General features: G+C 37.7%; 2 protein-coding genes across 7 annotated transcripts; both read left to right on the forward strand.

The window, feature by feature from the left end:
• The first annotated feature begins 549 nt into the window (after window positions 1-549).
• On the forward strand, window positions 550-4,315 carry LOC103985650 (thioredoxin M2, chloroplastic). 4 transcript variants are annotated; one of them, XM_009403411.3, is made up of 4 exons: window positions 550-864; window positions 2,944-3,549; window positions 3,651-3,761; window positions 4,018-4,315. In XM_009403411.3, the coding sequence occupies exons 1-2, from the start codon at window positions 612-614 to the stop codon at window positions 3,261-3,263; spliced, it is 573 nt and encodes a 190-aa protein (XP_009401686.2). In that variant the 5' UTR covers window positions 550-611; the 3' UTR covers window positions 3,264-3,549; window positions 3,651-3,761; window positions 4,018-4,315. The 4 variants fall into 4 exon arrangements, with proteins under 4 accessions (XP_009401686.2, XP_064965617.1, XP_018682111.2 ...); XM_065109545.1 differs by lacking the exon at window positions 4,018-4,315 and adding an exon at window positions 3,889-3,914; XM_018826566.2 differs by having other exon boundaries at window positions 561-864; window positions 2,983-3,549.
• A 4,086-nt stretch (window positions 4,316-8,401) lies between these two features.
• Window positions 8,402-12,372, forward strand: LOC103985649 (E3 ubiquitin-protein ligase RMA1). 3 transcript variants are annotated; one of them, XM_065109546.1, is made up of 3 exons: window positions 8,402-8,550; window positions 11,145-11,236; window positions 11,390-12,372. In XM_065109546.1, exon 3 carries the CDS (start codon window positions 11,544-11,546, stop codon window positions 12,249-12,251), a length of 708 nt encoding a protein of 235 aa, XP_064965618.1. In that variant the 5' UTR covers window positions 8,402-8,550; window positions 11,145-11,236; window positions 11,390-11,543; the 3' UTR covers window positions 12,252-12,372. The 3 variants fall into 3 exon arrangements, with proteins under 3 accessions (XP_064965618.1, XP_064965619.1, XP_009401683.2); XM_065109547.1 differs by having other exon boundaries at window positions 11,164-11,236; XM_009403408.3 differs by lacking the exon at window positions 11,145-11,236.
• The last annotated feature ends 3,912 nt before the right edge of the window (window positions 12,373-16,284 follow it).

The raw sequence follows: 16,284 nt of genomic DNA on the forward strand, positions 1-16,284 counted from the left end.
TGTATGTATGTATGTATGTATGTATGTATGTATGTATGTATGCACGTAATTGTTTGTGAGATAAAATATTTCAATTTGGTGTCGATAATTCCGTTTTACATCTTGAACTAAGTTTCATCTTTGTGATTAAAGAAAAATAAGCAAAAAATTTGCCACAACATTGACCAAAATGTTTTGTACTAATCTTTTCTTGTTTTTTTTGTTTGACAAATTTGCATATAAAGCATATTTCATTTAATTTTCAGTTTCTTTTTCTTGTAATGCAACTTCACAACACCGGCATTCAAAAGTTCATGCCACCTCTGCTGAACATTATGATGGTTTTGATGGATCAACTTCATATCATCCGGAAATATATCGTAATTTTTTGATATGAACATCAGATATGATGTAATTATGCAACTACTTGCGAAGATGCAGTCTTATATGGTGACTAATTGAGCCTTATCGAAGCCCAATATACATGAATTGGGCCTATTCTCGGCCCAATATAATTTGTAGGACGCTCTTACCACATGGTTTAATTAGCTGACACGCGTCCTCCCTCCCACCAAATCAATCGCTCTCTGAAACCCTACCCTTTCCCATTTCGGTCCCATCCTCCTGCTCGCATGGCGGCCACCGTGGTCGAATCGATGGCGATTTCCCGCCTGGCCCCGTCAGCCTCGGCGCCGAGGGCGGCAGCCGTGTCCCAGGCTTCCTCTCCCCGCGGTCGCTGCGACACGAGGCTTCTCCCTAGCTTCGATGGCCTGAGGATGTCCTCGCGTGTTCGCCCGATTTCGCCCGCGAAGCGGCTGGCCGGCAGCTTGATGGCGGTCCGCCGCGGCGCCGTGGTTTGTGAGGCCTCGGAGGCGACCATCCAGCGTATGGTTTTCTTACCTCCCTAAGTTCTGTTGCCTTGAACGATTGATGTTTGTAGTGTCCCTCGGTGTAGTGGTTAAATTGGAGTGATTGTTTGTGGTTGTGAGCAACTTTTGGAGAAGGAATGTGGTTTTCTGGCATTAATCGCTGGTTTGTCTGGTTAGGAAAAGTTGAAACTATGACAATGAAGAACTTCTTTTGCTTTGTTTTCAGAGAGATATTATGCTCTCTGTTGCAGCATCATGAAGCCAAAGTTTTTCGAAATTCCATCTTACCACTATAATGGTCTTCATGGTGGCAACTCGCTCTATTCATATGCCTGGGCATCATCTCTATCCCTCTCTGAGCATCTAAGTCAATTTCTCATCTATAAGAAGATTCCTCTTGGCAACTTGATTTTGTGAATTTAGATATTATAGAAATTATTATTCTTTATTAAAGCAGCATTTCTAAATGACGACAATTCAAAATTTGACCTTTAGTGAAATTGAATACTATGATTCACGTAAAGGAGAAAACGAAAGACTTTTTAACGCAAGCTGATCCAATGGAATCGTCCATTAACAGTAATATTTTTGTTTGAACACTTTACTGACCTTGACCTAAGGTGCAAGACATGGTTCATTGTGTAACAATTGTCAACCTTGAACTGAGGCCTAAGAACCAGCAGTCTGCTGTCCAGGAAGAAAGCAATTTCATTGCATTATAAAACTCAAAAAATCCTTTGTTAGCAAAACCATCAGCTGTCTTGTTTTCATGCTTCTGACGATTTCCATTTCTCTTCCCATCACTATTGTCTTATCTTTTACTAAATTATCCTCTGGAGCATATAGAAAATATTGAGAAGTAGAAATGTAAAGAAATTCATTATCTCAATGTATTGACAAACAATTTGAGATAACTATTGGTTGTTGCCGGACTGGCATCTGCCAGTCTAAGGTTGTCTACCAATGGGAAAGTATTGAACCTATAAAAGGCACCTTCTTGAGTTGGAGTTTCAAATGATGCATGATATTTTAATGTTGTACTTTTACATTATCGGTATATAGAATTCATACTTGCATTTTATGTTACTGCACTTTTTTTAAAACATCTTATTCATAACTAGTTCATAATGATATTTATCTCCATCCTTTTTGCTTGACGTGCGTCCTTTAGCTGAGTGCGTGAAGTTCTTTACACATTTCTTGCCTGTGAACAAGGCCTAACTGTATTTTGAGTTCCGCTAGAGCCACTGACCGCCTGAACCAAAGTGTAATCACCTTTACAAGACATCTCCTGATTCTAGACTTGGAATTATATGAGATTTTTGGAATCAGGAAGTTAGATGTATCCATCCTTAGTTTTCGTTACCGGCATCACAACTCTGTTGGATTGAAAGTCTAACCTGAAAGTTTGGAGAATAAGTTCCTGAATTCCTACTTAACTCGTCTTGGATTGTAATTTTCGAACCTTGACCAACCTAATCTCAGTTAGAACTAAGTTTGTCGTAAAGATGGAGCGGGTTGGGTTGGTTTGAATCAGGTTACTTAGTTCATATTATCACCAAGTACTTGTGGTTAAAAGTTTAAAAATGATGCTGCAAACAATATATATTGTATATACTATTTATTCATGCATTGGGTTTAATTGGGGTAAAGTTAAGTTAATCTATGTTTGGCATTTGTTATGGTTGGACTTGGATTGGATTTTACACCAAATTCAATCAAACCCAAGTGGAAGCAAGGTTTAGATTTTCCAACCCTGACCCACCGTTCCTTTTTTTAATATTAAAAAAAGACCCTATTCAACCTGGCTCAATGATCTGATTGGGCCTGATGCGTTCAGCTTGTGCCAAAAGCCAAATAGCAACCTGTAATTGACTGTATGTCTAAGACACAAGGCTTTGCATGTAAGTTTGATTTTATTTCATGTCGCTGTGGAGTAGACACTTTGTAATAGTTCTTGTTGTAACATATTTGTGAAATTTTTGATGAATTCAAGCTTAAGTGGCTCTGATATATCTTTAACTCAATAACGTTCGGTTGGCTTTTTAATTGATTTTTTTTTCTTTGTTTAACCACTTTTATCACCCTACCACAGTTCCTGAAGTATCTAAGATGACTTGGCAGTCTCTTGTAGTGGGGTCTGAGACGCCGGTGCTTGTAGATTTTTGGGCTCCATGGTGTGGTCCTTGTCGTATGATTGAGCCAACCATTGTCAAGCTAGCGAAGGCTTATGAAGGAAAGATCAAGTGTTACAAGCTCAACACAGACAACAACCCTGACATAGCTACACAGTATGGTATTCGAAGCATCCCCACTGTGATGATATTCAGAAATGGTGAAAAGAAAGATGCTGTGATTGGGGCTGTGCCAGAGAGTACCCTTGTTTCGACAATCGAGAAGTTTGTAGTGAGATAGACACATTTGTGTTCTGGGTACTGGACTCTTGGAATTCAAAAGGCTATCTATGTGAGTCTGGGCAATGTTCTCCTTGTAATAATACCGTGTACATGGTGAACGATTTGCTCGAGTTGGATATCCTTCAATCTGCTACACTACCTAAGTGGAATTTGAAGAATAAAAGTGTTGCTTGGAATCAAACCAACTGCTGCTTATGCACAATGTTCTTCCCACATGAAACGTGGATGTAACATTTTCTTCCCTAATGCAAGAACATATCATGGAGATCTTTGGCTCCTATGAGGTACGTCTCTGGACCTGGTGGTGTTGGGTAAGTTACAATGAGTCATGGCATACATAAATCTGCTATCAGTTTCTAAGTTTGCCCCTTCAAAATTTATGTAGGATATTCTGCTATCGCTGTGCTGAATGGAATTGGCTAATGCCCGGAATGGTTGCTAGAATGGCAATGGCTCGGGTGCTCAAGAACCTCGTCCTAATCTAAAGTCAAAGCAGGTACGTTACTTAATTTCCTATTTGAATCCTCCTGTTTTCGATTGAAGGATGTTTGACTACTGTTCAAGTAGGTTGGATTGTATCAAGTATTTCCTTGGCTCACATTATCAGTGATATTTTCTTACAGCTGTTCAAACACTGTCGGAAACCTAACCTAACCCCATCTATTTGTTTAGATCGAGTATCCGAACAGTGTCTATCGCCTCGAAAACATTTTTGTTTTTGTATAGCTGATGGGTAATTTTTATTGGTGCAGGATGATAAAGACTATATATTATACTGTCTGTCCTTGTGAATTGAGTGCGGCTGGTGATGCCTTTTCTGAGGGCTGCTTTGGGGTTCTCCACCGAACGATATATTGTGGGCCATACGGGGATTTTAACCTGCACGACTGCGCTGCATGTGAGTTTTGTTTATTTATTCCAGGATTATTTGACTTCACAACATGTTTCCACCTGTTCCCTCCGTCCATCCATGGAATCCTTATAATCCAGAAAACAAGTAAGCTTAGGGCTATTTACTGAAAGCTCCCAGTAATATAGACTTTCATCGAATGGGCCTTCATATATTTTTTTTATTTTTAGCAGGGATATTTTTGAAAAACTTTAACCAAAATAAAATTATAAAAAAAAAATCATTATCCTTTGATTAGATTTAACTTTAGTTTTTTAGAGTTGAATTGATTTTTTTAAGATGAATCAAATCATATTGGTTATCTTTTAATTTTTTATAAAATATTCTCTCACCTTCTCCATCTTCACTCTACCTCCTCCTCTTTCTCTCTCTTCATCTTCTTCTTCCATTTTACCTCCAATTCTACCTATGTTTTCTCTCACTTTGCCTCACACTTTTATCTCCGTCTCCTTCTCTACCTCCACTATCTCCTCTCCTCACTCTCTACCCCCACTCCTCCTCCTTCTCCCATTAGCCTTCTTTTTCTCTACCTCCCCCTGTCCCTCTTCATTTTCTTCCTCCTTTACCTTTTTCTAAACCTCTACTCGCTCCCTCCCCTCTTCCTCCACCTTCTCCTCCTAAAAGTCATTACACTTAAAATTACAATCGGGTTACACTTGAGTTATATTCATTGACAAAATATATAATATAATATATATATATATATATATATATATATATATATTTATATTTATATTTATATTTATATATAAAAGTATTCTAAATATATCAGAAAACTAAAAAACTCTAAAATTATATTAATTTTTATATAAAATTATCTTAAAATTCTTATGAATTAGAAACATATCCTAGTAGTTTTAGAAAAGTTTGGATTGATTTAGTGAAAATTAATTCGAGTTATATTTGTTCACATATTCAATAAAAATAATTTCTTAAATAAGTGATGGTACCTCCTTAGGCAATGGTATCGTCTAGACTTGTAGTGTGACTACTTAGGGCTAATACTCTATTTAAAAATTTTAATTATCATAAATTGATAGAAAATATAAAAAAGTGATACTAAATATCTTATAATAATGCTAGTAGTTCTAAAAAAAAATTAGATTGGTTTGTTAGAAATTAACTTGAGTTACACTCGATCATAGATTCAATGTAATAATATCCTATTTAAAATTTTTTAATCACGTTAAGTTTATAAAAATTAAGAAAAATAATATTATATACCTTAAAATCATGTACTAATAGTTCTAGAGAGGTTTAGATTGATTTAATAAAAATTAACTCGAATTATACTTGGTTATACTCTATCACAAATTTAATATAAAATATCCTATTTCAAAAATTAATCATCCTAAATTCATACAAAATAGAAAAAATAATACTAAACATATTAGCATCTCACCCCATTAGTTTTGGAGAAGTTTGGATAGATATGATGAAAATTCAACGAGTTATGCTCGATCATAGATTTTACCCAAAAAATATCATATTTTAAAAATTAGTCATCATATATTCATAAAAACAAAATAATACTAAAGATATTATCATCTCACGCTACTAGTTCTAGAGAAATTTGGATAGATTTAGTGAAAATTCAATGAGTTATACTCGATCACAAATTCAACCCAAAAATACTTTATTTAAAATTTTATCACCCTAAAACCATAAGAAATTAGAAAAAAATGATATTAAATATCTTAGAATCATGTGTCAATAGTTCTAGAAAAGTTTGGATTAGTTTAAAGAAAATACCTTAGTTACGCTCGAGTTATACTCGGGTTACATTCATAAAGTTGAGAAAAGTGATACCAGTAAACATCATGACCACATAAAATTTACACAAGACATTCAATTTTCACAAAATATTAATCATGTTACTAATATTAATCTCATTGTAAAATAATAGTATTAAGAACATATTACCAAATACAATATTCCAATGTTCAAATATTTCAACACAAAGCAAGACATTTTATCATATGATACTCAAATCTCTCCGTGACTAGATACAGAATAACAATCACCCAAAATAACATTTGTAATCTATCAATCTAAACAATGATACTAGGGATATCAACGAGACAAGGTGAGAAAGGTAATGCTTCCCTTATCTCCATCCTCATCTCATCCACTATCCCCAATCCTCGCCCTATTCCTTATCTAGATAGTATGAGGGCAAGGATGGGGAATCCCCATAAGGTGTGAGGAACTCATAAGTTCTATGTATCTTCCTAATTAATTTATTTAATTTTTTTAAAAATAAAACTACTATCAAACCTAATTAATAATACTAATATATATATACCTAATTAATAATACTAATATATATATATATATATAATTATCATAATTCATGAGAAAAATAAGGGGAAAATGGGGGAGGATCGAGGAAAGGAATGGTGAAGGAGGTGAGAGCTACAATGATCGACTAAGTAGGGCTATGGGGTGGACGAGGGCGATTGTGTTGAGGAGGAGAGAGAGAGAAATTGAGGGGCTAGATGAAGGGGAAAGAGGGAGGAGGGAGAAAGGAGTGTGTGATAGAAAGAGGAGGAGAAAGAAATAAGAATAGCAAAGAATCATCATTGTTGTTTACTATTCATCGTTTGCAAATGGTGAGAGGAGAACCAATAAAAACAAAGTCAAACAATCACTATGATGTCGCATGCGATTAAATGAGCGCATGCAACGCATGTGGTCACGAGGAGAAGATGTTATTGTTGAATGAATAGATGTTTTATTGGACTCGATTGAATCAAATTGTTCTTAATTGAATCATAATTATTTCAATCAAAATTTTTTTAATTTAATTTAAATAATGAAAACTTGACCATCTAGTGTTTGGGTCCAATATCTTACCCTACATATAAATAGGTCGGGTATAAATATGAGGTGTGTTCTATTTATCCCTGCCTCTTATTTGCATAGATAATATAAAATATCTACCAACCTTATCTATTTCTCCATTCCCGAGTTTGCATGACTATAATTGACATCCCTAAATGATATATCCCTTTGGATAAATTTAATTTCTTTGTCCATCAATAATCAATATAATTTATCGATATCAATTAATCAAACACTTAAGAACCGTCTAGACAAATGATATCAAAACTATTATAGGAAAATTTGAAGGCAGATCTTGAACTATTTGTTAAGAGGGAAGTAACAACAATTTTTGTGGCTCAATTCATTTTCGCTATCTTTTCTTTTCTTTTTTTTTATTCCGATTCAAGTTTTTTGATCTTGACAAATATAGATCTGATCAGGTTTAGTAGTCTGCACCATTTTCTATTTTCATTTAAGGCGGCTATCTGACGAGGGAGACTTAATTATCTTGTTTGACCCACCGTGGTTTTCGATTCTTAATGGGAGGATGAGCAAAACAGGGATTAGTCCTGTCCACAGATTAGGTGGTCGTACTCTCCGCATCCGGTGGGTGGCCAGCACTGCAGACTTCGATGAGCTGCTGCTGGCGTTCGCGTCTCCCGAGGAGGTGGCCGGTCGACGCCTCACATGGCCCCATCCGCTGCAGCTGCTGCTGCTGGCACTTGCAGCCGCGAGGGTCCGCCCATTGGGTAGAAGAAGGCTTGCTTTCCTACGACGGCAGTGTGGCTTCGCCCTGCAAAAGCTTGGATTAAATGTCAGCGAAAAAAGTGGGAAAGGGACGTTGTCAATGGCCATCGCTGAGAAGGTTGACAGAGATCGCAACGTCGTTTCATTCAATAAGAAAGGCGATGGTTGGAGCGACGTAACATCAACACTCGGCTACTTGGGACTCATAAAGCAGGCTCGGTGACGTCCTATCAATTCATTCAGTGTGACACACACCGTCCAACCAACCCCCTGAGAGCCGCCGCTCATCGCTGCATCATGCGTTCATACATACCGCCCACAGATTAATATTGTGCCCGTCCGACGACGCAACGAAAGAAGACACAAGTCGTGGAACAACTATTGGTGGCTAAATAAAATTTAAATACTCTCAATTTAATTAAAAAATAGGACTTTTTTGTTTGTCTGTTTTGCTATTATTCTTAGATGATAATGAATAAATATAAATTATATTTCAAATGAATATTGGTAAAAAAGACATGTATTTTAATCACCATGCAATAAAAAGAAAATACAAGTAAATGGTTCTTTTTCTTAATTTTGATTTCCCTTCTCCTCCATTTCCCTCCTCCTATATAGACGGCATCGCTGTCGAAAGGATACGGCGCGGACGAACGACTCGGGCTCGGTCCGTCGTATATATCAATCTCATAGTTAGTCTGGTTCAGAGCAAATCCATTCGAACGAAAGAGACGAGACGCCTCCCCCAACGACCCCCATCGCCTTCTCCGCCTCGAGAATGCGGAGGAAGGGATCCCAATCGGTACGTCGTTGCCACAAATCTTTCTTTTCTCGTCTCTCTTGTTTCGTGGTGGATGGATCGAGCACAGATGACTTGTTGATCCACAACCCTAATGACGAACGTTTGCCATTCGCGTCGTGTCTTTCGCAATGTGTGCTTCTTTTCCCCCCTTTTTCTTCTTTGATTTCAGATCGTTCTCGTACGACGAGACGAAGGGTTCGTTCCCGATTTCTTTCTTTGCTTCTGGTGATCTTCTCTCCAATTAGATTCTTAAATCTTTTTTTAATGTGAAGGATTCATCGACTGCGTTCTCGAAGTGGAATGCGTTTGGATGAGCCAGTTCTTCATAATTTGTTTGTCTTGTGGGTAGAATTTAACAAGCTAAAGATATAGAAAAATGAATGCATTGATCAGGTCAAACATCAATTCGATTTTGATTAGGGGCATGATGCTAAAACTATGACCCACTCTTATTTGGATAACAGTAGGTTATTCGTTAATTTATTTGGGCTAGCTTTGAATGGTTCATCCAATTCTTAGTAAATAAAAATATTATTATTATTATTATTATATAAAGTAGCATAAATATGAAAAAAAACAACTGCAAGAGCTTGGCTTTAATAATTTACAAGATGGTAACTTAGGTCGATTCCTCTTCTAATTTATGATGAAAACAAAAGTCAATAATTATCACAAATCTGTCAAAAACGAATTTTTAATCATTTTCAAGTGGTTAGCACTAATAATTTATAGAAAAAAACTGATCCATTGTATCTGATTCAACTCGTTCTTATAATATATTAGATTTAATGTTCACATTTGACTGCCTGATGGTTGGATTTCCTTGGGATTGGACGGTCAAATCTGGTTCTTATAAATAAGTATGCTATTTACGATGACTTCTCGAATGATTTACGATTGTGTCAGTGGTTGAAACCTAAGGCTTGTTATTGTTGTTGGGTAGGTGGAGGAGGACTCTCCGTTTAGGTAGGCTATTCTGTGAACTGCATAATCAAGTGACTGATGCTTTATTTTAGGAGCAGAAACAAAAAGGATATACAGTTGTGTTTGTATTTGTAGCCCAAGCTGCAGAGTTACTCACTAGTTTATATGAAAACAAATAGAAATGTCGCGTTAGAATTCATAAATATTTTTGGAGATCCATAGTAGCTCAATCAAAATCTTTTTATGGTTATTGTCTTTTCTGATAACTTAAGTTTCTGAAATTTATGATAAACTAATCGAAATCTATGATTGAGAATATTTTTATTTATAAGATGATTTTTACTGAAATATGTATCTTTTTAATTCATTGAGTTTGTTTTCCAAGCTTCACTGAGTTACTGAGTTGAACTGCTGGGTTATACCTGTATCCGTAACATATACCATGGCAAATGATTCAAAGTTACTTGGTAATTTTGGAAGTAGATATTAGATTAATATTGTATTAAGAAAATGGCACAAGTAGGTTTTTGTAAATGCAGTTATGTGGCTTTTCTTCACGGTTACTTGGTAACTTTTAGAAGTAGATATTAGATAAATAATTTCTTAACAAAAGGTTAGGTTTTCTTAATTGAAGTTTTGTGCCTTTTGTTGAATTAAATGTCTGACCAAAGAGTCATGAAAAGTCAGAACCAGATCTGAGTAAAGGACTTGTAACAGTGTTTTGAAGTCTCTCTCTTGTCTTTTTCTTGTGCCTCCAGAATCCATAGGTAAAAACTGATGTATACTCACTCCCTGTTTTGCTCCAGAATAACTATCTTGAAGGGTTTGTTCTTTTGCTTACAGTCATTTATTATTGACTTTGCCTTCTGAACTTGTATGTATTCTTAAGCTTTCTTTCTCTCTTATCCCTACCTTTAGGTATATTTAAAATCTCCCAATAAAATAGCCATGCTAACCAAGTAACAGCGGACAAAGGATGAAAATATGACATTTATAACCAAAAGAAGAAGAAGAAGAAGAAGAGTTCATTAGATCTTTTAGGTGTAATGCGTTAGGACCTTCCAGCTAAAATCAATAAAGCTCCGTTCATATTGAATTGCCGAGACTGAAGACTTGGGAATATAAAGTCTGTACAAATGACGCATCGAAGACTGTGGTGTGGGGGGCTGTGATAAATGACTTTGTGATTGTGTGCTTTCTGGTCAATTGATGCGTCCTTTTTTTGTCCGTTTGATAGCGACACTTTCTCATCTCGCTGCAGCATTTCCTTTTTTTTTTTCCTCTGCAACGTCTTGATAAGCACAATAATTATCTCAACAACTCACTCTCTAGGATAATGACTTGTGATCGTCTGCTTTGTTATCCATATACTTTCTTATGAGGCTTGTGATAAGTAAGGTGGGTATGGCTCTTCATATTATTAATCTTGATTGGTTATTGGTGAGTTTACATAGTAACATGACATCGAGACCTGAAATCATGAGATATGTGTGTGTGAGACAAGTAGCAGTGTTCATCTTCTAATAGAAATATGAGTCCATCTATGTATATATAAATAAATATGAAAAATATATAAAAATGAAAGAGGATAGATAGGCAATTGCGTTGCCATTTGGTCCATCATATCATTTGTGTGTTTGACCTCCTACCTTCCTGCTGTCTTCACTAAGTGAACGGTAGGTGCCGCAGCTGATGCTCATGCTTAACAACCGGCTCCTACTTCATCATGGAGGACCACATCCAATGGCTTCCCTTTCAGAAGGTTGTACCTAAAGATCATGATGCACACTTGTCATGATTAAAAAAAAAAAAAAACAAACATTTTTTATATATACGGATATGTCTATCCATCCTTATCTATTCATAAATCTAGATAATAAAACAACTGATTCTTTCTTGGGTGTTTTACTTTCAGCCCTGCGTTCTTCCCATGCTTAGATAAGGAAGCAGGAGTTCCTCTAGTTTTCTGTGCACCAGACAAAAAAGCCTTCGGCCGTGGTCTTGCCCAGAGGAGAGCTTGTTTTGTTTGGGCTACTTGTTCGATCTTGTGTCCACCGGGCTGAAGCGACATGGACGCCCACCGGGTAGCCGAAGCGCCACTCCCGACGGCGGAACGCCGTTGCAGTGACGAGCCTCGGAACAAGTGCGAGACGGACGCGGGCGCGCAGGCCTCCGCCAGCGCGTGCTTCGACTGCAACATATGCCTGGACTTCGCGGTGGAGCCGGTCGTCACTCTCTGCGGCCACCTCTACTGCTGGCCATGCATCTACAGGTGGCTGCAGCAGGCGGACGGCGCCGCCCCGCAGCAGTGCCCCGTCTGCAAGGCCGCCCTCCACCATGACGCCCTGGTGCCGCTCTACGGCGGCGGCCGCCACGGCGCCAAGAAGCCCCGCCCGGACCTCGAATTACCGCGCCGCCCATCGCCGGCCCACCCCCCGTCGCCCGGAGCGAACGAGGAACAACGGTACCCGGAGACCCGACCGTATTCTCGCCGTCACCACCAGCACCCTAATCACGGGTGGGAGTACACGTCGGGAGCGACGAGGGTGATCCACTCTACGGCGGGCGGGCTGCTGGGGGGGTTAGTGATGGCGGTGCTCCCGTGGGTGTTCCGGAATCAAGAGTGGCCAGGCATTTACTACTCGAGTCCTTACCACATGGGCGGCGACGTCGGCAGCGGCAGGCTCAGAAGGCAGGAGATGGAGCTGAAACGGTCTCTCCATCAGATTTGGCTCTTCCTTGTGTGCTGTGCCGTTGTGTGCCTGCTCTTATTCTGACAACTCTTGTGCGCGTCAAATTTTGGTGAGGGACTTGGCGGAAAATATTTACAATGTGAGTGCAAGAATCTAAATTTGAATTAATCTAATGGATAAAAATAGAATATGATGCTTATATTTATGTTAGAGGACTTAATCATATTTAGATAGATTTTTATTTATTAAAAGGATCACGCAAGATGATGAATGAATCAAATCATTCTATTATTTATAGTCAAATCAAATATATATGTTTCTCCTTAGATTATTATTTATAGTCAAATCAAATATATTAATTTGTAATAATCTAAAATTAGATTATGCCGCTGCATCATTCTCCTTAGAATTTATAGTCAGCTCCTTCCAAAGTGTCTCGTCAATCTTCGCTTCTTTCATGACAAATATTTGTTTTGTAAAGACTTTTAATAAGCAAAGCTGATGTTCTTTAAAAAGATAATCATTCACTCACGATGCAATACTATTTTTTTTACTTATCACTTTTCTAAAACTTTAAAGAAGAAAAGGTTAACTGTATACTTTTTTTAGTTAGAGATCAAATCCAATAATCTCATAATAAAAGGTGATCGATAAGTTGTACTTCCTGAAGGCATTTACTTTTTTAGTAAGCAACCCATGCTGCATGTTAAAGCTTGATGCCTGAATAAAGAATAAACTCTATTCCCATAAGATAACGTTTCTATTGCCGCAAAACTATCGCATATAATTAATTCTTTGTCATATGTTAAATATTTCACCTTTACATCACTTTGTTTCTCCTCTCAATTCTTGTATTAGAACAGTCAGTCCTATTTCGATTCTAGAAGCATCACAGTTTAATCTCGACCGACACCACACTCGTTTGACCTCGGAGGTGTCGAATCCTAAAGAACTACGTTGGGAGCATTCCCAACAAATGCCTTCTGATGCTTCAGTTAATTTTGATTTCAAATGATTCGATCAATGTTTTGAATAGCATTATTACTAAAAGTGCTTTTGGTGGACTATCTGAATTGTTACTCCTATTATCAATGCTAATTATGAGAGATGGTTGCTGAAGTGTTGGTCATATGATAACCATGTGATGTTGAGATATCGATCACTTGATACTTCATGTTAATATGTTAGACACATGTCGTTACCCACCCCCAACTCATGGCTCACATAATAAGATGAGTCAGAGAAGTGATTCCCGTTAAGCTACCGCCACTAAAGCAAATTATATGATGAATTGTTATAAGATCTTGGCTCACACATCTTGCCGGGGGGCGGTGTGCTGCGATCACGCGCAGCTGTTGTTTGTCGTTCACATGACAAGCTGCCCTTACGTCTTTCCGACGCACGCAAGCTGTAGTCTTGCCGGAGCATGCCCGTGTGCTGATGCATGGCATGCCAATAATTAATGTAATCTGTCTGTGTTGTTGTTGTTGTTGTTTGGGCACACCGACGCCACTTTGTATCACCCAAGGGAGGTACACTGCAAACTGCAAAGCTCTACGCTGCCGGTGTCGAGCACGAGATGTTGCAGCCGTAATTACGGTTAGACCACGCCCAGCCATTGTTGGAGTATGAAGTGTAATTGGAGTGCGAATTTGGCCTACTGTTTTTCGTGGAGGACCCATGGAAATGTGTGCAATATAAGAATCGTTTCATAGAATTATATTTCAAAATTCACTGAATATTTATAATATTCATATTCGAAATACGTATTTGGTTCTCACTATACATATTTCAAATGTGTTGTCAAATGCACTTGTAGTGGCCTCATTAATCTATTATTGTGCCTAATCGAAAGATATGATGAGTCGCAATCTTGACTTGTTGAGCTACTGTAGTAGCATTGCTGAATCCCTTGCAAGTGTTAGCAAGGAGAATACAGAGACACTACTGGTATGATATATTTTGACAATCTGAACACGTCACAGTCGACATAACACGTCAAGTCAAAGCCTTACGTCACACGTCCCATCCCGAGGGCTCGAGACGGTACCGTCTGACGCATCATCATCCTACGCGTCACAGTATAAAACCCCTGACTGGCCTCCGGTCAGGGGGAGAAAAAAGCGGAGAAGGAAAAAAACAATCCCTCTCGTTACTAACTTGCTCGTCGGAGGGGCCACAACGGGGTACCACCCGACGAAGATCATTTTGTAGGAGGGCTACCACTCATCGACGGTGAGGGACTTGGTACGGGAGTGCGACTCGCCCGGCACCAAGGAGTCACCAATCAATCCCGATCTCGACCAACGCCGATCGGCACTATCTAACCACGACACATTTGTTCATCAACAACTATCATTGTCAAATAACCCAACCGTCGAGTTCAGCTTATCGAATTTGTTATAGAGCTACTGTTGTATGTCGTGTGAGCCTCCTCCTTGATTGCCGAGTTGCTATTGATTATAGAGCTACTGGTTGCATGTGGTGCGGCATTGTCGGACCCATTCAACTTCGTCGAGTTCTGCTTGCCAAATAATGTGTTATGGTTCATTCTATTAAATTGAAATTTAATTGTCTGATTTAGATGTTAATTCGAAGCTAATTAAGGTTCTTCTTTTATGTCTATCATGACAAATGTCCTTCCAATGGTCATTGAAAGTCATTGAAAGGGGATAAACGAGTTGGAAGGTCATTGAAAGTCGAATCTACAAACTTTTCACTTCTTTTATAATCTCTTTGGCTTCTTGGGTCATCTCTCTTAGCCCCAATACATGAGCAACATTCCCTTTCCGGTAAGATGGCTCAAACTCTTTGTAAGTTATTAAACTAAATAATCTTTTAGATTTTACAGTGGTAGGAGCTTTTTTGAATGGATACAATTGAAACTTTACTCTGACCAGAGATTAAGTGTTTAGTGAGCATTTTGATCAAATTGTCATCTACTTAAAAAATAAATGACATGCATTTATAAGAAGTACATCAAAACAAAGTTTATCTTTGTCCCTTCCAATACAAAATTTGATCTTGTATTTTTAGACACCAAAATCTCTTCACCATTCTTGAACCATGAAAATTTATATAGCTTTGGATGATGTACAGTTACAAGTTTTAGTTTATCCACTATAAGTTTTGAAACCATATTATCTATACTATCTAAATTAATCATTAGAAGATATTTTTTTTCTATGAAACAAGTAATATATGTCTTGAAAATATTATTCTAAGTCATCGATCATCTTCTTGGACTGTCGTCATATTGCATTGGATAATAAGATTTTTCACCCTCAAAATTTGACTCATAGCTTTCTTCTTGGATAGCACCTTTAGGTTCTTTATCACAGATGAGCTCATTATTCTCTTCCATAAGATTACTCTCTATGACACTCGTAAGAACACCGGTCGAGTTTATTATATCTCAAATATTTGAGTTGATTTTTATTTCCTCCCCCAACATGTGGGTTTGGATGCTCATACATTCTACCCTTTTTCCTTGGAATACCATTTTCTTTGTTGTAGTTTAGTACTTTGGACCTTGTTGAATGGTCTCCATTTACTTTTATCTTCAGCCTCCTTTAGAGACCCAATTGAATGCATCAAAAGTTCATCTTGTTAGTTGAGTATATAACCAACCACAAGTTGATTGCCATTTTCATTCAAGATAATTTGGCTCATTAGCTTATAGAATTGCTCAGTATAATCAATAACAGATTAAACATTCTTCTAGTGTAATTGGTGGAATTGACGATAAAGAGTTTTGAGGATAATCCAAGGAGAGAAACTTCTCATCCAACTTCAGTTTTATTTCATTCCATCTGTTCCAAAGATACAATTCAATCACAATATTCCTCGAGATTAAGTGACCCTACAAATTCTGCTAAATAAATTTGAATACTCTTATTCGTTCCTTCAGGAGCTCTCATCATTTGATCTATGATCCAATGAGCAAAACTGGAAGAATCAATTGCATCACTACCATGCTCACTTCTTGCACCTATTGAATTACTTCGTTGACTTCGAGCAAGACTGGTTGGAATTCTATAGAGGAGTTCAGTCATCATTCGTAGTAAAGTTTCGTGGGATGATGCAATGGCTTACTCAGCCATTCTTGTTTGTAAAT

This window comes from Musa acuminata, chromosome BXJ2-5 (genome assembly GCF_036884655.1).
Source record: "Musa acuminata AAA Group cultivar baxijiao chromosome BXJ2-5, Cavendish_Baxijiao_AAA, whole genome shotgun sequence".
Classification (NCBI taxonomy): Eukaryota; Viridiplantae; Streptophyta; class Magnoliopsida; order Zingiberales; family Musaceae; genus Musa; species Musa acuminata.

Bases quoted from the DNA above. Each gene is read 5' to 3' on its own strand.
- LOC103985650 (XM_009403411.3), top strand. From the start codon at position 612: ATGGCGGCCACCGTGGTCGAATCGATGGCGATTTCCCGCCTGGCCCCG. The intron at 865-2,943 runs GTATGGTTTTCT...ACCCTACCACAG, and splicing joins CTCGGAGGCGACCATCCAGC to TTCCTGAAGTATCTAAGATG.
- LOC103985649 (XM_065109546.1), top strand. From the start codon at position 11,544: ATGGACGCCCACCGGGTAGCCGAAGCGCCACTCCCGACGGCGGAACGC.